Source organism: Typopeltis vanoorti, chromosome 4 (genome assembly GCF_054136105.1).
Source record: "Typopeltis vanoorti isolate ZY-2024b chromosome 4, IOZ_Tvanoo_1.0, whole genome shotgun sequence".
Taxonomy (NCBI): Eukaryota; Metazoa; Arthropoda; class Arachnida; order Uropygi; family Thelyphonidae; genus Typopeltis; species Typopeltis vanoorti.
The window spans coordinates 27,907,812-27,932,522 of record NC_143552.1 but is presented as its reverse complement, the minus strand read 5'-3'; the positions used below and the strand labels follow the sequence as shown (position 1 = coordinate 27,932,522).

At 35.8% G+C, this 24,711-nt stretch overlaps 1 protein-coding gene and 1 long non-coding RNA gene across 2 annotated transcripts in view; both read left to right on the top strand.

Moving 5' to 3' along the window:
* Nucleotides 1-18,574, top strand: part of LOC150107184 (uncharacterized) — a 646,985-nt gene extending 628,411 nt beyond the window's left edge. Inside the window, exons 26-27 of the mRNA XM_090391664.1 lie at nt 4,220-4,292; nt 18,555-18,574. Of these exons, the coding sequence (XP_090247790.1) occupies nt 4,220-4,292; nt 18,555-18,574 (93 nt within the window). The remainder of the gene's footprint in view (nt 1-4,219; nt 4,293-18,554) is intronic.
* Nucleotides 18,575-18,811: 237 nt separating this feature from the next.
* LOC150107183 (uncharacterized) overlaps nt 18,812-24,711 on the top strand; it is a 58,110-nt gene continuing 52,210 nt past the window's right edge. Inside the window, exon 1 of the long non-coding RNA XR_016548177.1 lies at nt 18,812-18,947. This is a non-coding gene — a long non-coding RNA (uncharacterized LOC150107183). The remainder of the gene's footprint in view (nt 18,948-24,711) is intronic.

Below are 24,711 nucleotides of genomic sequence, written 5' to 3'. Positions count from 1 at the left end.
TCGCCGAATATAATATGACTTAAATGTTGATATTATTCCTTGGGTGAGTGGTTGAATAAGTGAAGTAGTATTAGATGTCAAAAAAGTTATTTTAATATTCAGATGGCTTACGTTTGTTGGATGGCATGGTGCGTTATCTAAAATTAGTAGAATTTTGAAGTACATATTCTTTTTCTTTGTGTAACTTTCTACATCGGGTACAAAACACTTGAAAAACCAATTTTCAAACATGCTAGCTGTAAGCCATGTTTTTTTGTTGGTCCACCAATAAACAGGTAGGATGGACTTGTTGAGCCCTTTCATCGCACGAGGATTTGCAGATAGGTTAATAAACATTGGTTTTGTCATGTAATCATCTGATGCGTTACTACAAAACAGTAGAATAATTCTATCTTTGGAAACTTTGAATCCAGGAGCTGATCTTTCATTTTTCGAAATATAGGTGCGTTTTGGCATTTTTTTCCAATATAACCCAGATTTACCCGCATTGAACACCTGGTCTGCATTCTTTAATGATTTTTAAAAGTTCTGCTGGGTATTTCCAGGTAGCTTCAACATCTGCTGATGCTGATTCTCCCTGGATTTTAAGATTATACAAAGAAAACTGCTTTTTAAAGTTTTCGAACCAACCCTTACTGGCAGAAAATCCATGCTGAGAGATTTCTTCTGAAGAATCTTGATCAAGTTCTTTTAAATGTTTATAAACAATGAGAGCTTTTTGCTTAATAAGGTGTCCATCCAAAGGGATTTTCTTTTGAGTGCAATCCTCTATCCAAATCATTAGAGATTTCTCCATTTTTTCTATTAGAATATCGTGAACACAAGTAACGCGCTTTGCACTTACCGTTGACCCAGCAATAACACTTTCTCGGATTTTATGTTCATTTTGTTTGATTGTTCGAATTGTTGATTCATTTAAATTCAGAGTCCTTGAAACAACCCCTGGTTTTTCTCCAATTTTCAACTGATCCAAGATTTTAATTTTTTCTTCAAGAGAAATGAATTTCCTTTTCAATGTTGGTTTTTTCCCTTTTGTTGCAGTTTTAGTGGCCATTACAATAAAAATAAACTTTTACATTAAAAAAAAGCATGACATATGTATGTAACTCACCAGAAAATAAACTGCTCTGCTTGAGAATAACACACTTATGATTTTAAATACGCTTTCCTGGCAGAAAACGAAGACAATTTTCAACAATAAACACTTTATACAGTAAACCCTAGATTCCGAACCTATGGCACTTCAACGATTTACAGGTGATATCCTTTTATATGCTTATAAATTAGTCAAGTTTTTTTTTTAATTGTTACAATACGTACAAGCTGAATTTTGTTTTAAGACAGCAGCTATAAAGATGTGTATATGACTGGTGCGGTATTAACAAAAGATCACACGACCCAAAGACAAAAGCAACCGACAAGTGTTGAGTTGAAATGCTAATTCTCTTCAACATTCATAACATGTCATAACAACATTCACTATTAGTTTTAACACATTCACAACAGGGTGTCATTTATTGTTCCGATGGAACTTCTCATTACTGACTGGCTCAACTCACACAAATGTTTCAACCCTTATTTGAATTTTATGGCTTCTTGTTTGCATTTGAGGTGGCAGGCGAACTCACACATTCATTATATGGCATGTTTCAATTCTTGGTAGTCTTTTATTTTAAGTTAGCCTTTGTGATCTGTCATAATGACATCGAGAATTTCAAATGCAATAAAAAAACACTTATTTCATAATTGAAAAATTGGACAATAGTTATTAGTTTGATGCTGTGTTTCAGTGCAACATATGGTTTTGTTTGAGTCTATACAGCATAGTGTGAGAGGGGACATATGATTCATTAGTTAGCGCCATTTTTATTCCAGCTGTCTCTAATTGCACTATTTGTTGAGAATGACACAGACTGAAAAAGCCTCTGTACATTACCTTATTCAGTGATACAATAAAACTAAATTCAATACTTATAACTACTTGCGCGATACGGGCAGACACAAATTTAACGAAGATAAAATTTGATTTTTAAGTCCTGCGGTGAAAAATATGAATAAAAAAATAAAAAACAAAGGCTTACTAGAAATTGTAGACTGCATTGTATAAGTACTGCATTATATGAGGATTACCTGTATATTCCATTCCAGATGGCATTCTTCTTTTTTTTTTTTTTTTTTTTTTTTTTACCACCATGCTGTCACTGCTCATTTCATTTAGCAATCATTCAAGTAATTATCCATACATCAAGAATTTTTTTATCCTCAGTTTTCATGTTCTCTTTATTATCTCTAATTCCATTTACAGTACTATTTCTTACATTTCGGAGCTTTTTCCAATAACCTCCAGAATATTTTACCACCTTCCTGATATTTATTTTCAATGTTCTTACCATCTTCCCATTATTTTTACATAACTAATTTTACACAATGCTTTGCTTTCTTACATTGTTCTCTAAGAGCACAAGCTGACTTTCTTGCCAGGAATTTTCTATATGCTTTCTTCTTTTCCTTGACTGCTTCTTTAACTTCCAAAGTCCACCATGGAGTTCTGATTTTTCTATCCTTACAGTTAACCTTACCACATGCCTCTCTGGCTAAATCAGTCAATGTTTTCTTTAGGGTTTGCACATTGAATCTCTACAGTTTGGCTCTTGTTTTCAAATTCTTTCATTTATCCTTCAATGATGTTTGTGTATTTGAGTCTACAGTTCACATATCATAGCTGTTCAACTTTGATTCGTTTCATAACTTTCTTACACACTTCTTTTCAATATGCAGTTCAATTTTATCCTGCTGAACAGCAAATGATGATTGCTTCCTATTTCAAATTCTCTGAATACTCTTGTGTCCTGAAGAAATGGGGAAAAATCACTTTCAGCAATAACATAGTCATTGAGACTTTTCTTATTCCTTGTATCTTCTCTCCATGTGAATTTGTGCACATTTTTATTTGGGGACATGGTGTTAGTAATAACTAGTCCATAAGTTTTAAAAGAGGTATACTGTGAGTAGACATATCGATACAAAATTAATAATGGAAAAAACTCACGTACAAAGATTATTTAATAGTATAATTTTTGCCTGTAAATTATAAATAATCTTTGTACGTGACTTTTTTTCCGTTTTAATTTTGTATCGATAACTAGTCCCTGTCCTGAGCAGAAATCTATCAGGCACTTACCATTATTATTAGCTTTGCTCTTTTCCTCTAAATTTTCCCAAAATATTCTTATATGTCTGATAATCATTTCCTACTCTGCAGTTTATATCTGAAACAAGGATCAACTTTTCCTTTTTCGTTTTGTCAGCTGCCCTCTAATGCCTCAAAGATTCCTCCACTTCTTCCTTCTTCTGTGGGACCATAAGCACAAATAAGTTTCATTGTCCAGTTCACTGTTCTGATATTAGTTCACATCACTCTACTTGAGAATTACCAATTATATATTTGGTTTAATCCTTTATTCAAGTGTAAGCAAACAAAGTTTGCTCCTGAAGTATTTTCAGGACTAGGGCCAGTCCTGAAAATGCTTTAGGAGATGTGCTTTGCATTATGAGAGACACAAAAGCAAGTGATGAGAACTTATACCACCTTTACCATGAGTTGCCCCAGTCCTGAAAATACTTCAGGCACAAACTTTGTTTGCTTACACTTGGATAAAGGATTAAGCCAAATATATAATTGGTAGCATAGCCAAGTGAAAAATCTTCCATCAACTTATCTCTAATCCAGAGAATTTTAATAATAAGGTGTGACACCTTTTGGCAACTGGTATAGGTAAATATGACTTCTCCATTACTTCCACCTTAGTATCACCACCTCTGGGTCTGGCTCCCACTGATGAGACCTCAATAAGGTCAAAACTGGTCTGGGTAGTGGCCCTTCCCTTAATGCATAGTATTATACATATCGGCAAGGAGATGTGCTTTGCATTATGGGAGATAAGAAGGGCAAGTGATGAGAACTTATACCACCTTTACCATGAGTTGCCCCAGTCCTGAAAATTCTTCAGGCGCAAACTTTGTTTGCTTATACTTGGATAAAGGATTAAACCAAATATATAATTGGTAGCATTCTGTTCTTTGTTTATAATTTTTTCTAGTATAGGGTTAAAAAAAAACTTATTTTATTTAAGAAGTGCATAAAAAGTTTTTATTGAAATTTTATTGCTTAAATTGTCATTCATCCTGAATAGCTTTTTCGTGTTTTTCCTTCTTACAGGAAAATCAGTCACCAAGTTTGAAAAAAATTTGTGCCTTTGTAGAGCAGAAGTCACCTATACTCAAAACACTTGGTAATTTTCTCTTTTTTATAATAATATCAGTTCTTATTTTCCTCCTGAGTAGTAATGAAATCTTTGAAATATGACATTATGTATGTATTTCTACTTAAGATGAACAAGTTAAGCTAAACATGTTTTGTTTTAGGAAAATTTTATAGGGATTTGTTCAAATACTTTGAACACACTTCCCTTCCCTTCCCTCCCCTCTCCTCCCCCCTCCCTAAAAAAAAAGGAAAAAAATCTGTTTCCACCATTATAGCTGCTCTGGGCTTGCTGACCATGCTTTGGACACCCAACACAGTGTACGCTAGAAGAAGGCTATTCCTGGAATCTGCTTCAAACCTGAGAAGCTTTCTAAACCTCAACAAATTGGTGCATGAAACTGTTCCAAATTTGGGAAGGACTTATCCTCAGATCTTCAGCCCAACCGTTAAGACCACCCAATTTAACCCACTAGGAAGCACCATTTAGGACCCGACTTTGATTACCTGTCTTCAACCTCATTTACCCAGTGTTAGTTTGATCCCTGATGATGGCAATGTTGTAATATTGTATTGTTCGTTTTATTCTATTCCATCATTTCCTTTCTGTTTATACTCTTTTTCTTACAATTCACTCTTGGTCTCTTTATATATACTACCTTCAGTGATTCAGTTCTTATACCTGAGAACCATGGATATTTATATTAATTTCTGACTGCATCTCCATGTCCCAAGATTGGTACAAGAAATTATGAAAACTTCTGGCAGACTATGATTTAACCAAATTTCAAAATCTCAAAAAGTCTTAACAGTCGTGGCATCTCTCTCTAGAATGATTCTAGTGATTACCCACTTACAGGCTCGGTTTATTTCAGATCAATGTATTGCGATGAAATAAGATCAGTCAACACATTTTTGTAAAAATTCAAAGGACTTATTTAATGAATGCTAAGTAAGAAATATACAATACAAAAGGTACAGGGGAACTATCCTCTGTTAAATCTCAAATCAATCAAATTCATGCAGTATATCTAAATACCTCTTATAACAAACATCCTTCTTATTATTCCGTTAATTGATAAAACTTTTCTATGCTAATATCTGGCATGACAAATCCTCTGGTATCACAACAATAACAAGATATTAATAGCAAATACCCTGATTCGTTAAAATACATGTCAATCCTTTCCAGTCACTCAGTTAACTTATGTTACTTTATTTATCACATGAATTAGTACCTTAGTTTAAACTGCATCTATATTATCAGAACATATACATTAATTTATCAATTATATCAAAACACAGACTTAGCTATTTACAAGTTACAGATCACTCTTAAAACCCATGTAACTCTTCAGGAATTAGCTATACTCCGCTCTACACATAACTATTAATTTCTATGACAAAGAGCGCATTAGTTATTCTCTGGCTATCCTAACCTATAAATCTCAACAGTCAGTTATTATATCTTTCTTGCAGCACACATAACTTATAACAAATGATATCACACTCACATGAAATGTTCTTCTATTGATGCATCGGCTATTTCTATCAGTCACGGCGTCTGATGTTCCTGTTTTTCGTTCCGGGCTTTAGGATCCTTAATCTCGAAGTTCACGGAGTACCAGCAGCTTCATCAGGTCAGCAAGGGGGGTGCATGGAACAACTTTCCAGTGTGGTAAACTCGGGCGAGATTACAATCTTTTCACAGACTCTGTAGGAGCAGAATAGCATCTGGACATTTCGTTCTCCCTCCTTGTTCGCCTCGGGACATCCGTGCTTTTAGACTCGAACAGCTTTATGGCAGATCGACCTTTGGATTCCTCCCATCAGATTCTCTCTGCATCTGGGAAGCAACTCCTCCTGGTTCACTCACTAGGTGACACTCTCTTTGGGTGTCGATTCCTATCACTCCCCAATTCCTCACTTATATCTCCCTCATATTCCATGCCTTTGGTTCAGTTTTGGATCCCCCTTACAATATCACGTGATAGCTGGTTTCTCGAACTTTCGCCGCTATCCTTTCATGTTACTAATCCGATAGTGGATTCTGGAACTTTCGCCGTTATCCTCTCTTATGTTCTTAATCCCATTCGGTCGGCCTGCAGAACTCCTGTTTGATTTCACTCGTTCCTTTCTGCTCTGAGCTTGAAGGCCACCTGTGACTGACTATGCAAACAGGAATCGAACGGCTTCTTGACTGCTCCATGTTGCTGTTGGCATTTTCAATTTTACATGCTTTGTTTTTGAAAGGAGTAAACTAATTCCTGTTGGGTTGTACATATTATATAAACAACACTAAAGGTAATACAATAAACATATTTACGCTACTTAAATTAAGGGGATATTAAATCCCACATTGTTTTAAAAGCGAATAAGAAACTCAAAGATTGGAATCAGAGAGTTTCATGCTGAATATAGTAAACTATAAAAGTATCGGCGATTACTAGCGTGAGCTAATGCAAGTAGTCCTAGTATGTAGTACAATACCGGGCAACTCGCAGCAAAGGTGGCGAAATTCTGATCGCTATTCTTGGTATTTTCCATAATGTAAAAACACGTTTCCTAGGAAATGTATGCTGTTATTACATTATGGTGGGAGGTCACTACCCAGACCGGTTTCAGCTTTTTTTGAGGCTTCATCAGTGAGTAGCATATTTACACGTTCTCTAAGTTTGACCTTCAGTAAAAGGTCGATGCGCTAGGTGAACGAAAATTTCTGCTGCATCGAACTTTTACAATGTAATGTTGCCAACATATAGGAAGTATTAATTTAAAGTTGTTATAATTAATATTTAGTATCCTTTATAATTTCCTGAAAAATAATAGTTTTTAATAGCCAACATATAAGCCTTTCAACCAGAGTTATCCAAAAAAAGGGCAGGATTATGATTATTTCTCCTTAAGATCATTAAGAATAAAAATGTACAGTTTTCAATAAACAATATTTATTATTTATGAAGACTCATGGTGGAATTATCAGCATCTTAATTCCTGTCCTATCTTTCTTATCCATCCTAGGACATGTTGAGTTCCCACTAATGAGGGGGCTTTATGACAAATTAATGCAGCCGGTTTGTCACTCCTCTGCTGCATTCCCTAAGGGCAGTATTCATGACTGTAATCCGTATGTATTCATGGGCCTGGTTTGTCTGCTTGCAGGAGGAAAAATCCCACTGTCCACACCCAAGACCAGCTAACTTGGCTATGACTGAGAAAGATCCTTAAGCTCCTCACTTCGGCGACAGGAATCGAACCCAGGACACTTCCTTTCCCAGGCATATGGTTGCGAAGTGCATAGCTACTAGGCTAACAGCGCAAACACGTCTTAATTATAATAGAATATTCATTTTGGAATGTTATATTAGGAAGAATAAATGAAGTTTATGAGAAAAACTGCAAAATATACCCTATTTGATCACAAAAGAAATGAAGAAATTATGAAAGAATTAAACCAAGAACCAGTAATAGAAAAAATTAAGATTAAGAAAAGAAAAGAAAAATTAAAAAGATTAAGAAAAATTAAGAAAAGATTACCAAAACATGCCTTAAAATACAAGCCATTAGGAAAAAGAAAACCAGGATGTCCTCTTAAACGATTCAACGATGACTTCTAAGGCCGGAATAGGCCATGCTAGGCCTAAATCCTTGATATGCATGATGATATTAGGAAGAAAAACTTTGGAACAAAATTATCATTCTCTTATACAGCAAATTTATGAACAGCAAGAATTTTGCAACTGCATATGAAAGTTGAAGAAAGTCCAAAAGTTAACTGAAATGAAACTTCAACCATTCATTTTACATTGTTAGTTTGAAGAGGGTTAACACTTTATTACAATGCAGTTTATCTGTTAGCTTTGCCTTTCAGACATGGAAAAAGGTACTTATGTTTCTATATAAATGTGATAAGATAACGTTAGCTATCTGCATAATTGCTAGTGGTTCATGGAACACAACTCCTAGTGCAGAGAAATTAAATGATTGTTTTTCTTCATAAATAAACTGCTAAAAAATTCAGGGCTTAGAGCAAATTTTACGTATAATTCCAACACATATATAGTTTATTGTTTTGCACATCACCTATGAAACAGTGAGCTGTATTAAAAAAATGAGCTGCATTATACCTTGTAAGAATGCCTTTGAAGAGGAGGTTAATTTTGAGATGCTACGTAAGAAATGGGGCTCAGGCTAATTTTTCTGTTTTAGAGCAACATCAATTATGCTGTTCACCTTCTCAAATTTCATAATTTTCCCAGTCATGACCTATGTAAGCCTTGAGACAGCAACAGTACTAAGAGACTGTAATGCCCACAACTTGTAGTAGATGTTATGCATTTTGAAGTCATACTCTAATTGTGATACAGAATAGTCCCCATATCTGGAGAGTGATGGCATCAGTTTTTCTGCATGCAGGCTAGAGACAGTTCTTTTTGGGTAACTGTTAAGAATAAAGTGGCTGTGGAGAAAATCCAATCAATTTTTTTCTCACCCTTAAAATATGGAAAGGACAGGCCCTATTTTTAGTATGGTAATAATGCCAGAATTTTGTTGAGAATAGTGCAATGTGCTGGCATGAAGATATCAATTTGTGTAAGTAGTCTTTCTTTAAACATTAAGTGATATATCATCCCTATGTTTTTTTTTAATGATTACCACATCTAAAAAGGAAAGTTTATTGTTTCTCTTCATTTCAACAGGGAACTTTATTTTGTGATTTATTTATTTATTCGTATGGAGTTTCCTCCCTTTTTCTCCCCCTGTCCCTATTGGGGCGAGTTGAGTCCCCTCATGGAGGGTTAAGTATTTATGGCTGTAGATCCGTGTGTGTGTTCACGGGGCCGGTTTGCCTGCTTGCGGGATGAAAAATGCCAGATAAGCTGGCGGAAAAAACCCTACTGTCCACGCCCAAGACTGGCTAACTTGGCTATGGCTGAGGAAGATCCTCAAATTCCTCACATCTTCGACGGGAATCGAACCTGGGACACTCCTTCCCCAGTCATATGGGTGCGAAGCGCACAGCCACTAGGCTAACCGCGCAGACTATTTTGTGATAGAGATGATTAAAAATATTCGGGGAGCTATTCATTTCTTCCAGACTATAAATAAATAGTCTGGTGGCATTATATAGTGTCCATATAATGCCACCATATCAACATCTTCAGAACAGCTTGTGTTAATGTCACTTCATCACATCATTTTATGTACAAGTTTTGCAATCAGTGATGATAATGACAATGAAGTATTTGTAGCTAACTCATTGATTATTGATCTTGCCTTTGCCATTTTGAGGTAGAAGGATGAAACCAATGCTTAAAACTTCTACTACAGAAGGAGCAAACAAATCTATATTATTATTATTACAGGCTACTCCATGGAATCCTTAGACTCATTGAGGGAGTCCCTAAACATCATGCCATGCACTATCCAACATTTGCACAGTATCTGCCATACTTTGCTTTGAGCTCATTTACACTCATGGCACCTACAACAGACTCTGGCAACTTATTTCATTCAGTCACCACTCCCAAGCAAAAAATCTAGTTCTATAACACCCTTGCTAGCTACACACTTGCTTAGTTTTCAAGGCTGGCTCCTAGTTCTCCCACCACCACTAGATCTGTTATGAAAACTTTCCTCTGTATTAATCTTGTAAAAATCCTTCAGTAATTTATATGTCTCAATCATATCACCCCTTTTCTGCATGTCAACCAATTTCTGTAATCCACAGATCTTTAACCTGTTCTCATAAGATTCATTCCATAGACCTTCTACCATCTGGTTTCTCACCTCTGGATTCTCTCCACCTCTTCCTCATCACCAACAAACCCAAGTGACCAGATCTATGTGCAGTAGTCAAGATGGCATCTTATCAAAGCTCGATAAAGAGGAATAATAACCTGCTTGTCTCTGCTCATCAAAGTATTATTCAGTAACCAAGTGGTCAGTGAGCTGCTTTAGCCACTTTTGCTATGTGCCTTCTAAACTTCAACTCCCTATCGACCAACACTCCCAAATCTTTGGCTTCATCAATTTCCTAGAGTACACTTCAATCAGTGTGCTATACATCTAGTAACCTTATACTTACCCACATTAAAATGACATCCATTTTCCTTTGCCCAGACTGCCAGTCTATCCAAATCATCATGCAAAAGTTTGGCATTGTCTGTATTAAAAATAACTCTCACTGGCAATCAACTGAACAGTTCCTCTCAGATCCTTTCCTATATCATTAATGTACAAATTAAACAGCAGCAGGACAAGAACAGAGCCCTATGGCACAAAACTAGTCACTGGCCTTCTTCTGGACTATAATCCTGAATAAACTTTCTCTGATATCTCTCTATCAACCACCCTCTTATCCACCTCACCAACCCTATGTCCATCCCCATGTGCTGCAGTTTATTGATTAGAATTCCATGCAGTATCCTGTCGAAGGCTTTTGCAAAGTCCAGCAGTATCACTAACTCAGCTGTCAATGTATTATAAAACATGAACAACTTACTGAGGTATGACCTACCCTTCACAAAACCATGTTGTCCCCATATGGTATCTCATTTTCGTTTGTCCATTCCTGTCTTGTGTTCTTAACCAGTACTTTGACAACATTTCCTAATATGCTGATCAGTTGGTAATTTGCTACATTAGTCTTGGCACCTCCTTTATGCAATGGGACTATTTCACTCCCTCCTCCCCTCTTTCCGCTCTCTTGGGACTAACCCAGAGCTGAGACTTAGATTAAACAATGTGGTCAAAGGCACCAACAGTTCCCTTGCACCTTCACATATAACTCAAGCTGGTAAACCATCTAATCCCATAGCTGTATTCACATCAAGGTTCTGTAATGTGCTATGCACCTCTGTTTCATTTACCTCACTTCCCATATAAGTCTTTGCCTCTCTTGTTACTGCAATATGTCCACCTGGATGATATACTCTTACAAAGTGTTCACTTAGTAAGTCTACTATTTTCACCGACTCAGTTATTTCCCTACAATCGACATTTATTAAAATCATTCTGTCATAAACATTCTTCCTTTTACTTGCAACATATAGAAAGAACTGTTTGGGATTATTTTTGGCCTGCACTGCTAATTTCCTTTCATATTTTGCTTTTCCTTACTTACCACCCTGATTACCTTTCTGGCCTGTACTTTGTACTGTTCATGTAACTGCTGATCACCTTTCTCCTTGAATTCCTTTGACAGTTTTTTCTTGTTTTTTTTTTCAGCTCTAGCTTGATGATATTCATCCATTTAACTACAAATGAGAATAAATTATTATTATTATTATTATTAAAGAGAGACCTCCGGGGAGTCAGGGATTCATCGAGGGAGGCCACATGCTACACGTACCAGTGGTCATACTTTTTCTTGCACATATCGCATCTAATGGCAGTCCATTCTAATCACACACCACCCTATGAGAGAAAAATCTAGCCTTCACCCTTCTTAGTGGCATTCATTCTCGGCTTCCAAGGATACCCTCTTGTCCTTTCCCCACCCTCCATTAAATGGACCCTTTCAGTAGTTTGTATGTCTCAATCATATCACCCCTCTCTCTCTCTCTCTCTCTCTCTCTCTCTCTCTCTCTCTCTCTCTCTCTCTCCTGTTTGCTAGTGTTTGCAGTCTACAAATTCTCAATTTGGCTTCATAATCAGTATTCTGCAATCCTAATATCATTTTTAACACTCTCCTTTGCTCTCTCCACTGTATCAGAATCACAACGGAAACCATGTGACCAGAACTGCACACAATAGTCCAAGTGATGTCTTATCAAGGTCTTGTAAAGGGACAAAATGACATCCTTATCTTTACATGTCAAAGCTCATTTCAGCATTGCAATTACCTTTTGAGTTGTCTTTGCTGCATGGCCACTGAACTTCAACTTGCTATCTACTAACACTCCAAGATCCCTAGCCTGATCAGTTTCTTCTTGCATAATACCACATTGAATATCTAATCACACCAAAGTTCATGACTTTACATTTACTGACATTAAACTGATATCCATTTTCCCATGCCCACAATTCAAGCCTATTCAAATCATTCTGCAAGTACTGCATATCAGCAGCATTCCTGATTACCCTACCTATCTTTGCATCATCAGCAAATAGCTGTATGTCACCTGTAAAATCCTTCCCAATATCATTATTTGTACAGATTGAATAACAGTGGACCAAGCACCGATCCTTGTGGTACATCACTAGTTTTTTTTTTTAAATCTTTGTACTGGTTATGGGCAGTACTACCCTTACATCACATCCAGACTTAATATAGGCCTAAGCCTTTACAAGTGTTTTACCCTATGCCTGTTCTGGTTATCATTGTAGTCATTCTCTGGTGGCAACGCGATGCCACCAGTGTGCCCTGTAGGGCCCTCAAGGAAAGAACTTTTATATCCTTCTGCGTAAGCACAAGCTGTTTTAAGTCCTTATAACTATCTGCACTCCATACGCCATGTAAAGAGATGGTGAAGAGATGGTGGCGCTGATAAACCTCAGAGTTGCCCCATGCTCCTCCCGTATCTTACTAACTAGATCTTGGTTATTTTTATAGTGGTTCACTTTATTATTATGGCTATAGGCTAGTGGGTTATCAACTACCCAACTACCCAAACGTCACCACTTTATTATTATGGCTATAGGCTAGTGGGTGCCCTGTTCCCACTACCTGGGCATCAACTACCCAAACGTCACCATCTCTTTTAATCACTAAATCTGGCTTATGCAAACCTGCAGAGGTCCTATAATGTGGTTCCACCGCAGTCACTCAACTTTTGTTCTTAAAGCGGTTATTCAGAATGGAGACCACGGCGTTATGCCTCTGCACGTGGACCCCCATGGGTTCAGAAGCAACACTGGGCTATATGAGAATGTCTCACTGTAGTGGCAGCCATCCCTACAGTTTGAGTTGTCACTACCCCATCAAGCTATGCGGGCTCGAGTAGGCAGGGCATTGATCCTTGTCCTGATAAGGTCAATATACTCGAACCTAGGGAGGAGTCTGGTGCCATCCCTTACCCAATCATGCTGGGGAGGCACCAGATTATGTCTCTTTTAAAGGAGCACCATCTACAGAACAGTACAACAGAGATGTCCACCTTTTGTGTTCTGCGGGTGCTGACTCAATTACGGTATCCTGATAATGGGACCAGCCTTTAGCCCACCTAAAGTCTTCTTGTATGAATGGACTATAGAAAGCCTCTCTGCAGATAGGGGAAGAAGATAGTTCTAACTTCACGATTCTTGACAGCCACAGGCGTGGTCAGCCATCTAAGTGATTGAACCCCAAGCCCACCATCCTTCACCCTTGCATGGAAATATGCAGTAAGGGTGTCAGGCGGCAGTCAGAGCCATGATCTCACGGCTGAACGTTTAGCCCTGTCCATTTGGGACAGTACCGAGATATATGTCCTACCAAGCACCAACTAGTGGTAAAAGTGAGGTAGGAGATAGTGTGAAAAGAGAAACAGTCTTTGCTGGGGATTAAAAGGAGCTTTCCTCAAAGAAGTGATCCCAGCTTCTAGGATAGAAGGGACAGAAGACCTTCCCTTTGGGGTGAACATGATGCTGATGTATCTCCACTCTTCCAGGATGGTCAAAGCATGCAACGGCCTCCAGTGCAGGGAAAATTCTATAAGCTTCTTCTCATGACCAGAGGGGACAAGAGCTAAAGAGCAAGACTTCTCTACATTAATAGAAAGGCCTCGAATAGAGCAGAAGTCAACTGCCCAGTCAAGGAGTTCCTGCAAGCCTATCTTAGTAAAGGCTACGAGAATAAGATCATCCACAAAGGCCATAGCATTAAAGGAAGAAGCGCCGAGAGCGAATAGCCTATATGGCTAGGAAGAGAGTGAAGAAACTCATCTATAACACAGTTAAAGAAAAGGGGAGATAGAGGATCACCTTTGGGGTAGCTCTATCACTACGGGACCCTGTAGTGATGGAGCTACCCCAAATATAGCTCCATAACATGAAAGAAAGGGTTCTGGACATCCAGCAATAGATAGCGCTTGAAGGAGAGCAGGAAGGGAGATGCTATTAAAGGTCTTTTGGAGGTCCAGCGACGCTATATATAGAGGCTTAAGGTGGCTTAAATCTTACAGACTCACATTCCCTATATACCACTGATTGGAGATACTGGTTGGTCGATAGTTGGATACATTTGCACCACCCTTATGCAATGCAATTACCATACATTCTTTCCATTACTGTGGAATCTTCAGTGTTCTGAGGCACAAATTATATGGCCTGCTCAAGGGGATGTTCAGCTGAACACTCTTATAGCACCCATGCTGATATCCCATCAGTCCCTATTGCTGACTTCATATTCAATTTGTGCAACAGCTCTAATACTTCCTCTTCATACATCTGAGTTTTTTTCAGAAGCAGTGAACTCAATGTTGCATATATACCAGGTTGATAGCTTTTAGCAAAATGGGCACTCATTAGTTGAATAACCTCTTCTGTATCTGCCACCCTTACAGAATCTGCATTCAGAAGAGTTATTTTTTCATTTTCTTTCTTTCTTTTATTGCAGCATATCAATAGAATTCTTGTGGGTTGTCTGTAGTTTGCAGAGCCAGTTTCTTTTCATACTCCGATTTAACCTCCTGTGCAACAGTCATGACTCTTCTAGCCTGCTGCTTATAATTTTCATAAAGGACATCATCCTTAAGCACATGTATTCCTTCCACATTATCCATTTCTTACAGATCTCTTGCTTAATAAGATTACACAGATCCATATGACTATTACCTTATTTATTCTGTGAACGCTCAGGAAGCACATTCTGTTATTACATCATTTAAGTATTTTTTTAAATGTTTCCCATGCACTGTCCATATTCCTCCCATCCAGCAACTGATACCATTCCACTGAACCTCAATATACTCCTCAGTTGGTCATAATTTCCTGCTTTGTAGTTCAGCATGTAACCTTTTCTGAATGGAACATTCATAAACTTAGTCACTTCCCAAGTGAGTACTGCATGATCACTGTCACCAACCGGAGGCAGAATAGTTACATCTTTCACTGAAACATCCTCTGACATTATAATGAAATCTAACACCCTTTGACCTCAAGTTCTTTCTGTCACCTGCTGCTTGAGGAATTTGTCCTGTAAAGCTCAATAAATTTAGTTTCATTCTTCTCATGAGATTTTACTGCTACACAATCAATATTTGGAAAATTAAAGTCTCTCATTATGATTATGCTTTTTGCAGCAATCGTCTCTATTTGGTGATGTATTTCTTCATCACTAGCAACTGATCCGCCAACTCACTAGTTGGTATACATTCATAAATTCTAATGCAGCATACAGACTAGCTGGAATGTCAGAGACTGATTTAATTTTTGAGAATTTTTTAACCAAATAATAATAAGAAGATTTTTAATAAAAGCATCAGTATGTTGATGTAATACTTCAGAGTTTAGTTGAGTACTTAACAGAATTAAGCAAAGAACTCATGCCATCGGGCAGAGTGTCATGACAGTTTTGTAAATTTTGGTAAGCTATACAACATGTCTTAACTATACAATGTATCTTTACCGCATTCAAGCCTATGAATTCAATCATCTCTATGATAATGGCTCTAAAAGAAAATCTGCCTTTACTGCTATTTGGATTATATTATAGTCCCATGTAACTATCAATTATTATACTTCAGACAGACACATCAGTCTGTTTCTGAACACATCTCTGAATATCAATCCTACATTGCCTCCAAGAACTGCAACAAATCTGGTCTTGCAGAAGATGGAATTATTAATACTAGCCTTAGGATCCTCTGGGATGGTACCTTTGTGATAGTGTTTCTATGCCAAAACTGTGGAAAATTATTATCAAAAGCTATAATAAATTTGGTATGAAAATAAGCAATGAAATGACAAAAGAAAATGAAAATAGACAGAAACATTGAAAACATTAATTGCATCCTTAAATGGAGAACCTATAGAACAAATAACGTTTCAGCTATTTATGCACAATTTTTAGTGAAGATGGTGAATTAAATATGGAAACAGACAACAAAATTAGCAAAGCTAGTATTGTAGGAAGTCAACTGTATACAAGACAATGTTCAAACCAATTTTAACTTATTGATCTGAGAATTTGGTTAGAAATAAAACACTCGCTCAAAAAATGGAGACAATGGATATGAGAGTTCTGATGAGGATATTGTTAGCATTCTGTGAGGACTGTGGATTATATATTATGTGGAGAGATTGAAAATTTTTGGACTTCAGAGGGTTGATATGATAGAGACCTACATTTTGTTGAAAGGGTCATACAGAATACTATATTGCTCAAAACAATTAGGGGATATTATGGTTTCTTGTAAATTATAAAGTTTATAAAAATAATTTACAAATTTAACACAATTTGTAATAAATATAGATTATTTAAACAATATCTCATTAGTTACACCCTATCCATTAAATGGAGAACCTATAGAACAAATAACGTTTCAGCTATTTATGCACAATTTTTAGTGAAGATGGTGAATTAAATATGGAAACAGACAACAAAATTAGCAAAGCTAGTATTGGTAGGAAGTCAACTGTATACAAGACAATGTTCAAACCAATTTTAACTTATTGATCTGAGAATTTGGTTAGAAATAAAACACTCGCTCAAAAAATGGAGACAATGGATATGAGAGTTCTGATGAGGATATTGTTAGCATTCTGTGAGGACTGTGGATTATATATTATGTGGAGAGATTGAAAATTTTTGGACTTCAGAGGGTTGATATGATAGAGACCTATATTTTGTTGAAAGGGTCATACAGAATACTATATTGCTCAAAACAATTAGGGGATATTATGGTTTCTTGTAAATTATAAAGTTTATAAAAATAATTTACAAATTTAACACAATTTGTAATAAATATAGATTATTTAAACAATATCTCATTAGTTACACCCTATCCATAAGTAAGAAATATTTATTCATGTATGAGGTATCCAATAGTTATAATTATCCAACAGAAAAACAAACTAAAATATCTCCTAATTGTTTTCAGCAGTGTAGTAGATGGAATGTTTCATTTTATGGAGGGTGGGGAGATGGCATTCATCAAAATTGAGAATCAGTGCAGTTAAAAAAAAAGGGTGAGAACTAGATTTTTCTGTCGTAGAGTGGTGTGGAACTGGAATGGCATTCCTTTGGAGGTTGTGGGTGCAGATAGTGTGAATGAGTTCAAGAGAAGGTGTGTGGTGTAAGTAAGTGTGGCCTTCCTTGATGCATCCCTGACTCCCTGTAGGTCTCTTGTAATAATAATAATAATTGCTCACCATAGGGCATGAGATCTTAAACAAATTTATTTAATTAGATTTCAACCCAGTATAACATCATCAGGCTTAGTAATTCATAATTTATGATACTTTAATACAGGGTAAATACTGATAAAACGAAGCTTAAATGAGAACTAATGCCTAATCCTTGACACATTTCAGTAAGTGATTCATGTTTTCAGATTTTAGTCAAATCTATGAGGATAATTCATCTCATGATAAATGAAAGAAGCAACAGTATAATCAACTCAAAGAAACTAGTATTGCTAAGATACATTATCTTCAAATGTCCTGACAATTTCTCAAAAAACCAGTGAGTGCATTTTGTGAAATCAAATATCATGAGCATGGAATGAAGTCCACTGTTTAAGATACTTTATTTATTATTATTTTGTTTTGGGGGGGGGGGGGGTCATTATAAGTTCTATAAGTAACAGATTGTTTAGCATGTCAGTGAACCTGATAAAATAAAAATAAAAAAAAAGCATTTTGAATTTACTACAATTATATTATGTGAAAAAGGATGGAAGGTAATGAAGCATATTTTCAGCCGAAGCAACATTACACATTTCAAGGTAAGTCAGGACACAGTTGTTGAAATTTGGAGTTCTAGTTTTACCTACTGAATATCTATACCCGAAAAATTATGTTAACTGAGTAGAAATTTATAAATGCAGAAATGCTAATTCGTTTTTTTGTTGTATAGAAAACACTAAAGTAGTGCTAGTTCTACATATTTGTTAGAAAATAACACCTCTGCACTTCAGAGAATACTGTGTTTCTTTCAAAATGAGATATCCCTATATTTTAGTCTTTCTGTGAGGTTAAGATACAGGAGGATTTATAACTTCACAACAAGAGACAAATGACAAAATTAGCAGTGTACTGTAGCTACAATTATTCTGGAAATGTTCTGTTATATATTCATATGTAATATATTTTGTTATATATTCATATATATTCTGTTAATATAAATGTAGATTTATTTACTATTTAGATTTAGTGCCATTTGATTAAAATTTTTAATCTAAAGAACATTTATAAGGACTTTTCAGCTATTATTAAGTTATAACTAATCTGGTAATAATCCAATTTATCACAAAACTAAGTAAGCATTGCATGGAATAGAAAACAATTGAATTTTTTTTAAAAAAGTGACCTTTAATAACCATTCAAAAATGTCATTATATAAAGGTATTTTAATCTTATATAGTTATTTTATTGATCCCATTTTTCAGCACACAGAGTCTTCACAGTTTTAGGAGAATCTACTGAAAGCAACCAACCTGAGGGTAAAACATGTTCTAAAATTCCAAATAAACAGCTTCCTGGCAAAAGAAGAAAACTTTTCACTGAGATTTCAGCTCACCTTACATGCTCTCCTGTTCTCGTAAGTTTAATTATAATAAATAGAGGGGAATCATTTATTTTAAAAAGGATATGAGTTTCGCAGTGGCTAAATAAATAATAATTTTTCACATTAAATTCTTTAAATAATCACTTAATATAAGACTTTTTCTAGTTAATGATGATACTGGAGCTTTTTTTAGAACAAATTCTTTTCTGATGTCAACCACAAGTAAGCTGTGAAAATATTATCATCATGGTCATCAAATTCCTGACATATACCCTCAAGGGGGGTGTACAGGATATGATAGTACTACATGAAAAATTTATGTCATTAATAAACTTCCTATCTACAATTTTCCTCCAAATCAGTCTGTTACTTGTCAAGGCTCCAACATTATCAGATCTTATATTTCTATCGTCTAAGGCACTTTGTACCGTATCAATCCACCTATATCTTGGTCTTCCTCTGGGTTGCTTTCCTGCCAACCTGGCAGAGAGCACTTGTTTTGCTAATTTTTCCTCGCCCATTCTGTTTAAGTGACCATACCACCTGAGATTAGCTCTGCTAATGCATTCCTGGATGCTGACAATGTCAAGTTCTTTCCTAATATCCTCGTTTTTAATATGAAAATATTAAAATGTGAAAATATTATTAATCTACTTAATGCACAATAAATTTGCATTAAGGTGTTTTCATTTTTGAGGAGAAAGCTGAATAAATCCCTCGATAATTCCATGTGGTGCAGGTCAATTAACTCTTAGCATATAGTCTAGAAAACAACCTTCAGGAGATGTTCTCTTACAATGGAATTAAGTGCATCTGAGTTATTATTATTATCAGCATCACTGGAAACCTCTAGGGAGTCAAAAATTCATCGAGCAAGGCCATGCATCACCTACACCAGCTGCCATAATTTGTCTTAATGTTCACATTACATTTCACTAGTTTTATACCTTTAGCATCTTCAAGACCTAACCATTCTAACACTCTGCTAATCACTCTAACATTCTTGTCATGTGTAGACATTTACTTAAGGTATGGGAATAAACCCATCATATGCAAATCTTGAAGAGTTTACTATTATGGTAAATGGTAGTTTTTGTTGTTTATTCATAATGCTTGTTAGAAATCATTTCACTAATGTTCTAAGTCTTCACACATATAAACTTTATATATAAAAAACAGTAAACTCATCATCAGGTCCTGATATGCTTACTGATGGATGGGTATGTAAGATAATATGATACTTGTACACAATTAAGTTTATATGATTAGTTGCTATCTGATACCATATGTTGAGTCTTTTTATGTGGCTCCCACCCACGAAAGATTTATTTGTGAACCTATAGTACATGCATACTCTGGGTCTGTTGAGGTATTTTTTCCCTTATGTTTATTGATTTTATATATTTTTTTTACCTGATCTAATAACCAAACATGGAACTTTTAAGCCACTTCAGGCCTCCAATGAGCAGGGCAGTAGTCTCACAGTGGAAGATAAAATTCATCTCCCACCTAAAGACATTCACAAACATCCCTGCTCACGTCAGGAGTAAAACCTGCAACATGTTGGTTGGAAAACAGATACACTTACCACTGGGCCGACCATGCCAACAGTGTTCTTTTCTAAGGTAATGTTCCAAGTTATTGATATCCACCACAAATAGATTTCGGTCTCCCCTCCCCCGTAATCTAAAATACACTTCAAAATAAGATCAACTCACAAATTCCTGAATGCTAACAATAATGATTTTTTTGTCTGATGTCATCATTTTTAATATGATTTTCATTTGTTTATTCTTCTAATCCAGTCTCAGATTCAAGATAAAATTGCTGTGAACACTTAGTTATACTGTATTAATTGGTTTTGCTAATTTCTCTCTTCTTCTATATAAATGTATTCATTTGGCTCCTCACAATATACTGGCTTTTCTTTCCTATTGTATTTTCATATTTAATTTGCAATCTGCACTAACAATTGTGCCTAAAAAATGAAATGTTTATTTATTCTAGGTTTTCCATTGAGAATGCAATTGATGTGTTATTGCCTATTTTCATAAATTTTGTCTATTTCAATGCTAATTTTTATAAAATCTTTTTAAGCAACTGTTTAGAATAATCATGAAGACTTGTACTGGATTTATTTAGAATTGACATCCATCCATCCCACTCACAAGAAACTTCTAAACAATGTTAATTTTGTCTGTGTGAATTAATTAATTATAAATGTTTTATGTGCTATGTGCGCATAAAAAACATTGCATCCATACCACTTCATCCAAGCAGATAAACCTCTTCCTGTATGAATTATGATGAAAAAAGAATTCTAATCTTCTTTTATTATTGTTAGCCTGCACCAGCTGTCATACTATTTCTTGAATTCATCCACATTACTTGTACTCACAGCCTCCAAAGTCATTCCAGTCATGCATCACTCTATAAAAGAAAATTCTAGTCTCACCCATCCCTGTTTTTTTTAAAATGCATTCATTCTTAAATTCCATTGGATGCCTTCTCATCCTCTCTGCATACTCCATAAAATGAAGAAGAAGAAAAAAATCCATCTTCTGATATCCCACATGGCCATTTATAAAGTTTATAAATCCCAGTCATATCACCACTCTTTCTCGTGTTTGCTAATATCTGCAGTCACAAATTCTCAATCTGTATTCTACAATCCTGATATCTTATTTAACACACTTCAGTTTCTCCACTGGATCAGTATCACTGCAGAGACCAGACCTGCACATAGTAGTCGAGATGAGGTCATATCAAGGCCTAATAAAGAGGCAAAATGACTGTCTTATTCTTACATATTAAAGTTGGTTTCAGCATTGTAATTATCTTCTGAATTGTTTTTGCACTCTTTGCTGTATGGCCCTTGAACTTCAACTTCCTATTTACTAAAACTCCAAAATCCATAGCCTGATCTGTTTCTTCTAACATAATTCCATGAATATAATATGCCTTTGGATGTCTCATTACACCAAAGTGCATCACTTTACATTTACTAATTCTTATAGAAAGGCTTATATGCTGGTTAAACATGATAACTAAATACTTAAGGAATTGACAGCGGACACTAGAAATATAAATTAAATCAACTTTAATATATACTTTCTGATATTTTGGCAACATCACGTTGCCATCTTCATGGGAACTTAAGATAAAGGCACGTGCACACAAGTACTACATAACAGCAAATGAGAAACGAAGTGAGGAAGCTACTGTTTTCCTAAAGTCCTGATGGTGTCCCCTGGCTGGCTATATTAGGTGTTCTTGGCCTTTGGGCTGAAGTTCTTCTGATATATGTTTCCCAAATTAGGGGCAGTCTCATGCATCCAAATTTGTTGAGATTTGGCATGTTCCTAAGGGCTGAGGCTGATTCCATGAATAGTCTTTCATATTTGAACTTGCTGCGGTGTATTACTGTGGCTTTCTTCCACCTTATTCTGTGGCGGGTATCCAGAGCACGGTTCTGCAAGCCCAAAGTGGCTGTACTGGTGAAATCAGATGTAGTCCTTGTGTTCTGAGATTCTGATATTTGCTGTCCTGCTTGTTTGGCCAAAGTAGGACAATTTACAGCTGCAAGGGACCTGGTATACACCAGGTGGGTCTAGGGGAAGTGGTTGGTCTTTAGTGGAGTGGATAAGGAATGCCAATTTTCTATATGGTCTGTAACAAAAGGTCAAGTTATGTTTTTTTAGGATTTTGTTGATTTTTTCCGAGGTGCATCGGATGTAGGGAATGGTGATGGATTTAGAGTAATCTTTTTTGTGAAGGGGGGGGTTGATTTAATTTATATTTCTAGTGTACGCTGTCAATTCCTTAAATATTTAGTTATCATTTTACATTTACTAATATTGAACTGCTAACCATTTTCACATGTCTACAATTCTAGCTTATTCAAATCATTCTGCATGTCACTTGAAATACCGATTAGCCTGTCTGTCATTGTACAAACACCTGTATGTCTCCTGTGTTATTAATGTAAAGATTGAGGACTGATTCCTGGGGTACACTACTGATCACCGTAATTCTTCCAGGCTCATATTCCCATATGCCACTTTTTGATATCTGTCAGTCAGTAGCAAAGTCCAATCATGGTGTATTCATTTCTCTTGTCTAACTCGGTGGTTACATTATTATAAAATATGAACAACTTGCTCAAATATGATCTTCCCTTAGTAAACTCATGCTGTGCATTGCAAAGTATAGATTCTTTATCAATCCATTTCTGTATGTGAGCTCTTACCGACTTTTCTGAAATCTTCACTGCCACTCCAGAGATATTGATAGGTCAATAGTTGGACACATTAGTCTTGAGATACACACACACACACACCTCTTGTGCAGTGGGATTATCATACATTCTTATCCAAATTCTTATTTGTGCAATAACTCTAGTACCTTCTCCTAATACACCTGAGTTTCTTCATCCAACATAAAGGTAGCAGCAAGATCAATGTCGAAAATAAAAAATAATGTTGAGAAAAAGAAAGAATAGCATTATTCTTTCTTTTTCTCAACATTATTTTTTATTTTCAACATTGATCTTGCTGCTACCTTTATGAATTTGAATTCATCTGCATTCAGCAGCGTTATTCTTTCTTTTACTTGAGCACTACGATAGAATTTTTTTAGATTATCTTTAGCTTGTAGAGCCAATTTCTTTTCATATTCAAGCAGCTTTCTGTACAGCAGTTATAACTCTTCTGGCCTAGCCTTATAATTTTCAAAACTGAATCATCTTTATGCACACTGTATTCTAGATCATCTTTTTCCTAAGAATCTAGCTTAATAAGATTGCACATCCATTTCACTCCTACCCTAATTATTCTGTGAACTCCATTGATACATTCCAGCATGGCATTGTTTAAGTATTTTTTAAATGCTTCCCATGTGCTGCTGTTATCCTTGTTAGCAATGGATGCCATGGGCCAGAATGCAGTATATTCCTCAGTTGGTCATATTTTCCAGCTTTGTAGTTCAACATGTAACCTTTGCTGAATAGAACATCCATGAACTTCAGCCACTTCCCAAGAAAGTACAACATGATTGCTGTCACCAATTGGAAATTTATGACGAAGGGACTAGCCAAGGTTTTTATCTCGATAGCCATGGCATTAGCAAAATTAGAATCGATGAATCCAAACACTGAGCAGTTCGAAAATGTTAGCCGCTGTATCTGTTCCGATATGTCTAGCTACAAGGCTGTCTATGAGGACAAGAAGCATGTGACCACACAATCTACTCTAGGCATGTTTGTGAGATGCAATTCACAACAAAGTCAAGATGACAACTCAGATGACCCCGACTACCCTCAGCCTTCAACATCGTAAACCTTCCTGCGAACAGCCAACTTAGCCGTCACAAGACATTTTTTTATTTGAAAAGTGAATATTTCAATTCGTTTATATATTCTTTTATATTATGTATTTTTCATATTTACAGTATGTATATTATTCAAATACAATTGATATATTGTTTTATAATTGAAATTTTTTTTAATCACCCCAAAAATGAAAAATATTTAAAATGGAAAATATCTGATTAATGGCAAAAAATTAATGTAAGATAGCAGTATGAGTAGCCATTGAACATTTTATTGTATGTATGTAATTTACAAATTCGAGTAATATAAAGGTTTACAGAATGCATTACTTATGTCACTTTGTGTGTAACTGTACTTGGTTTAATCCTTTATCCAAGTGTAAGCAAACAAAGTTTGCACCTGAAGTATTTTCAGGATTGGGACAACTCATATATAGAAGCTAATGACTTCACATCACTTGCCTTAGTA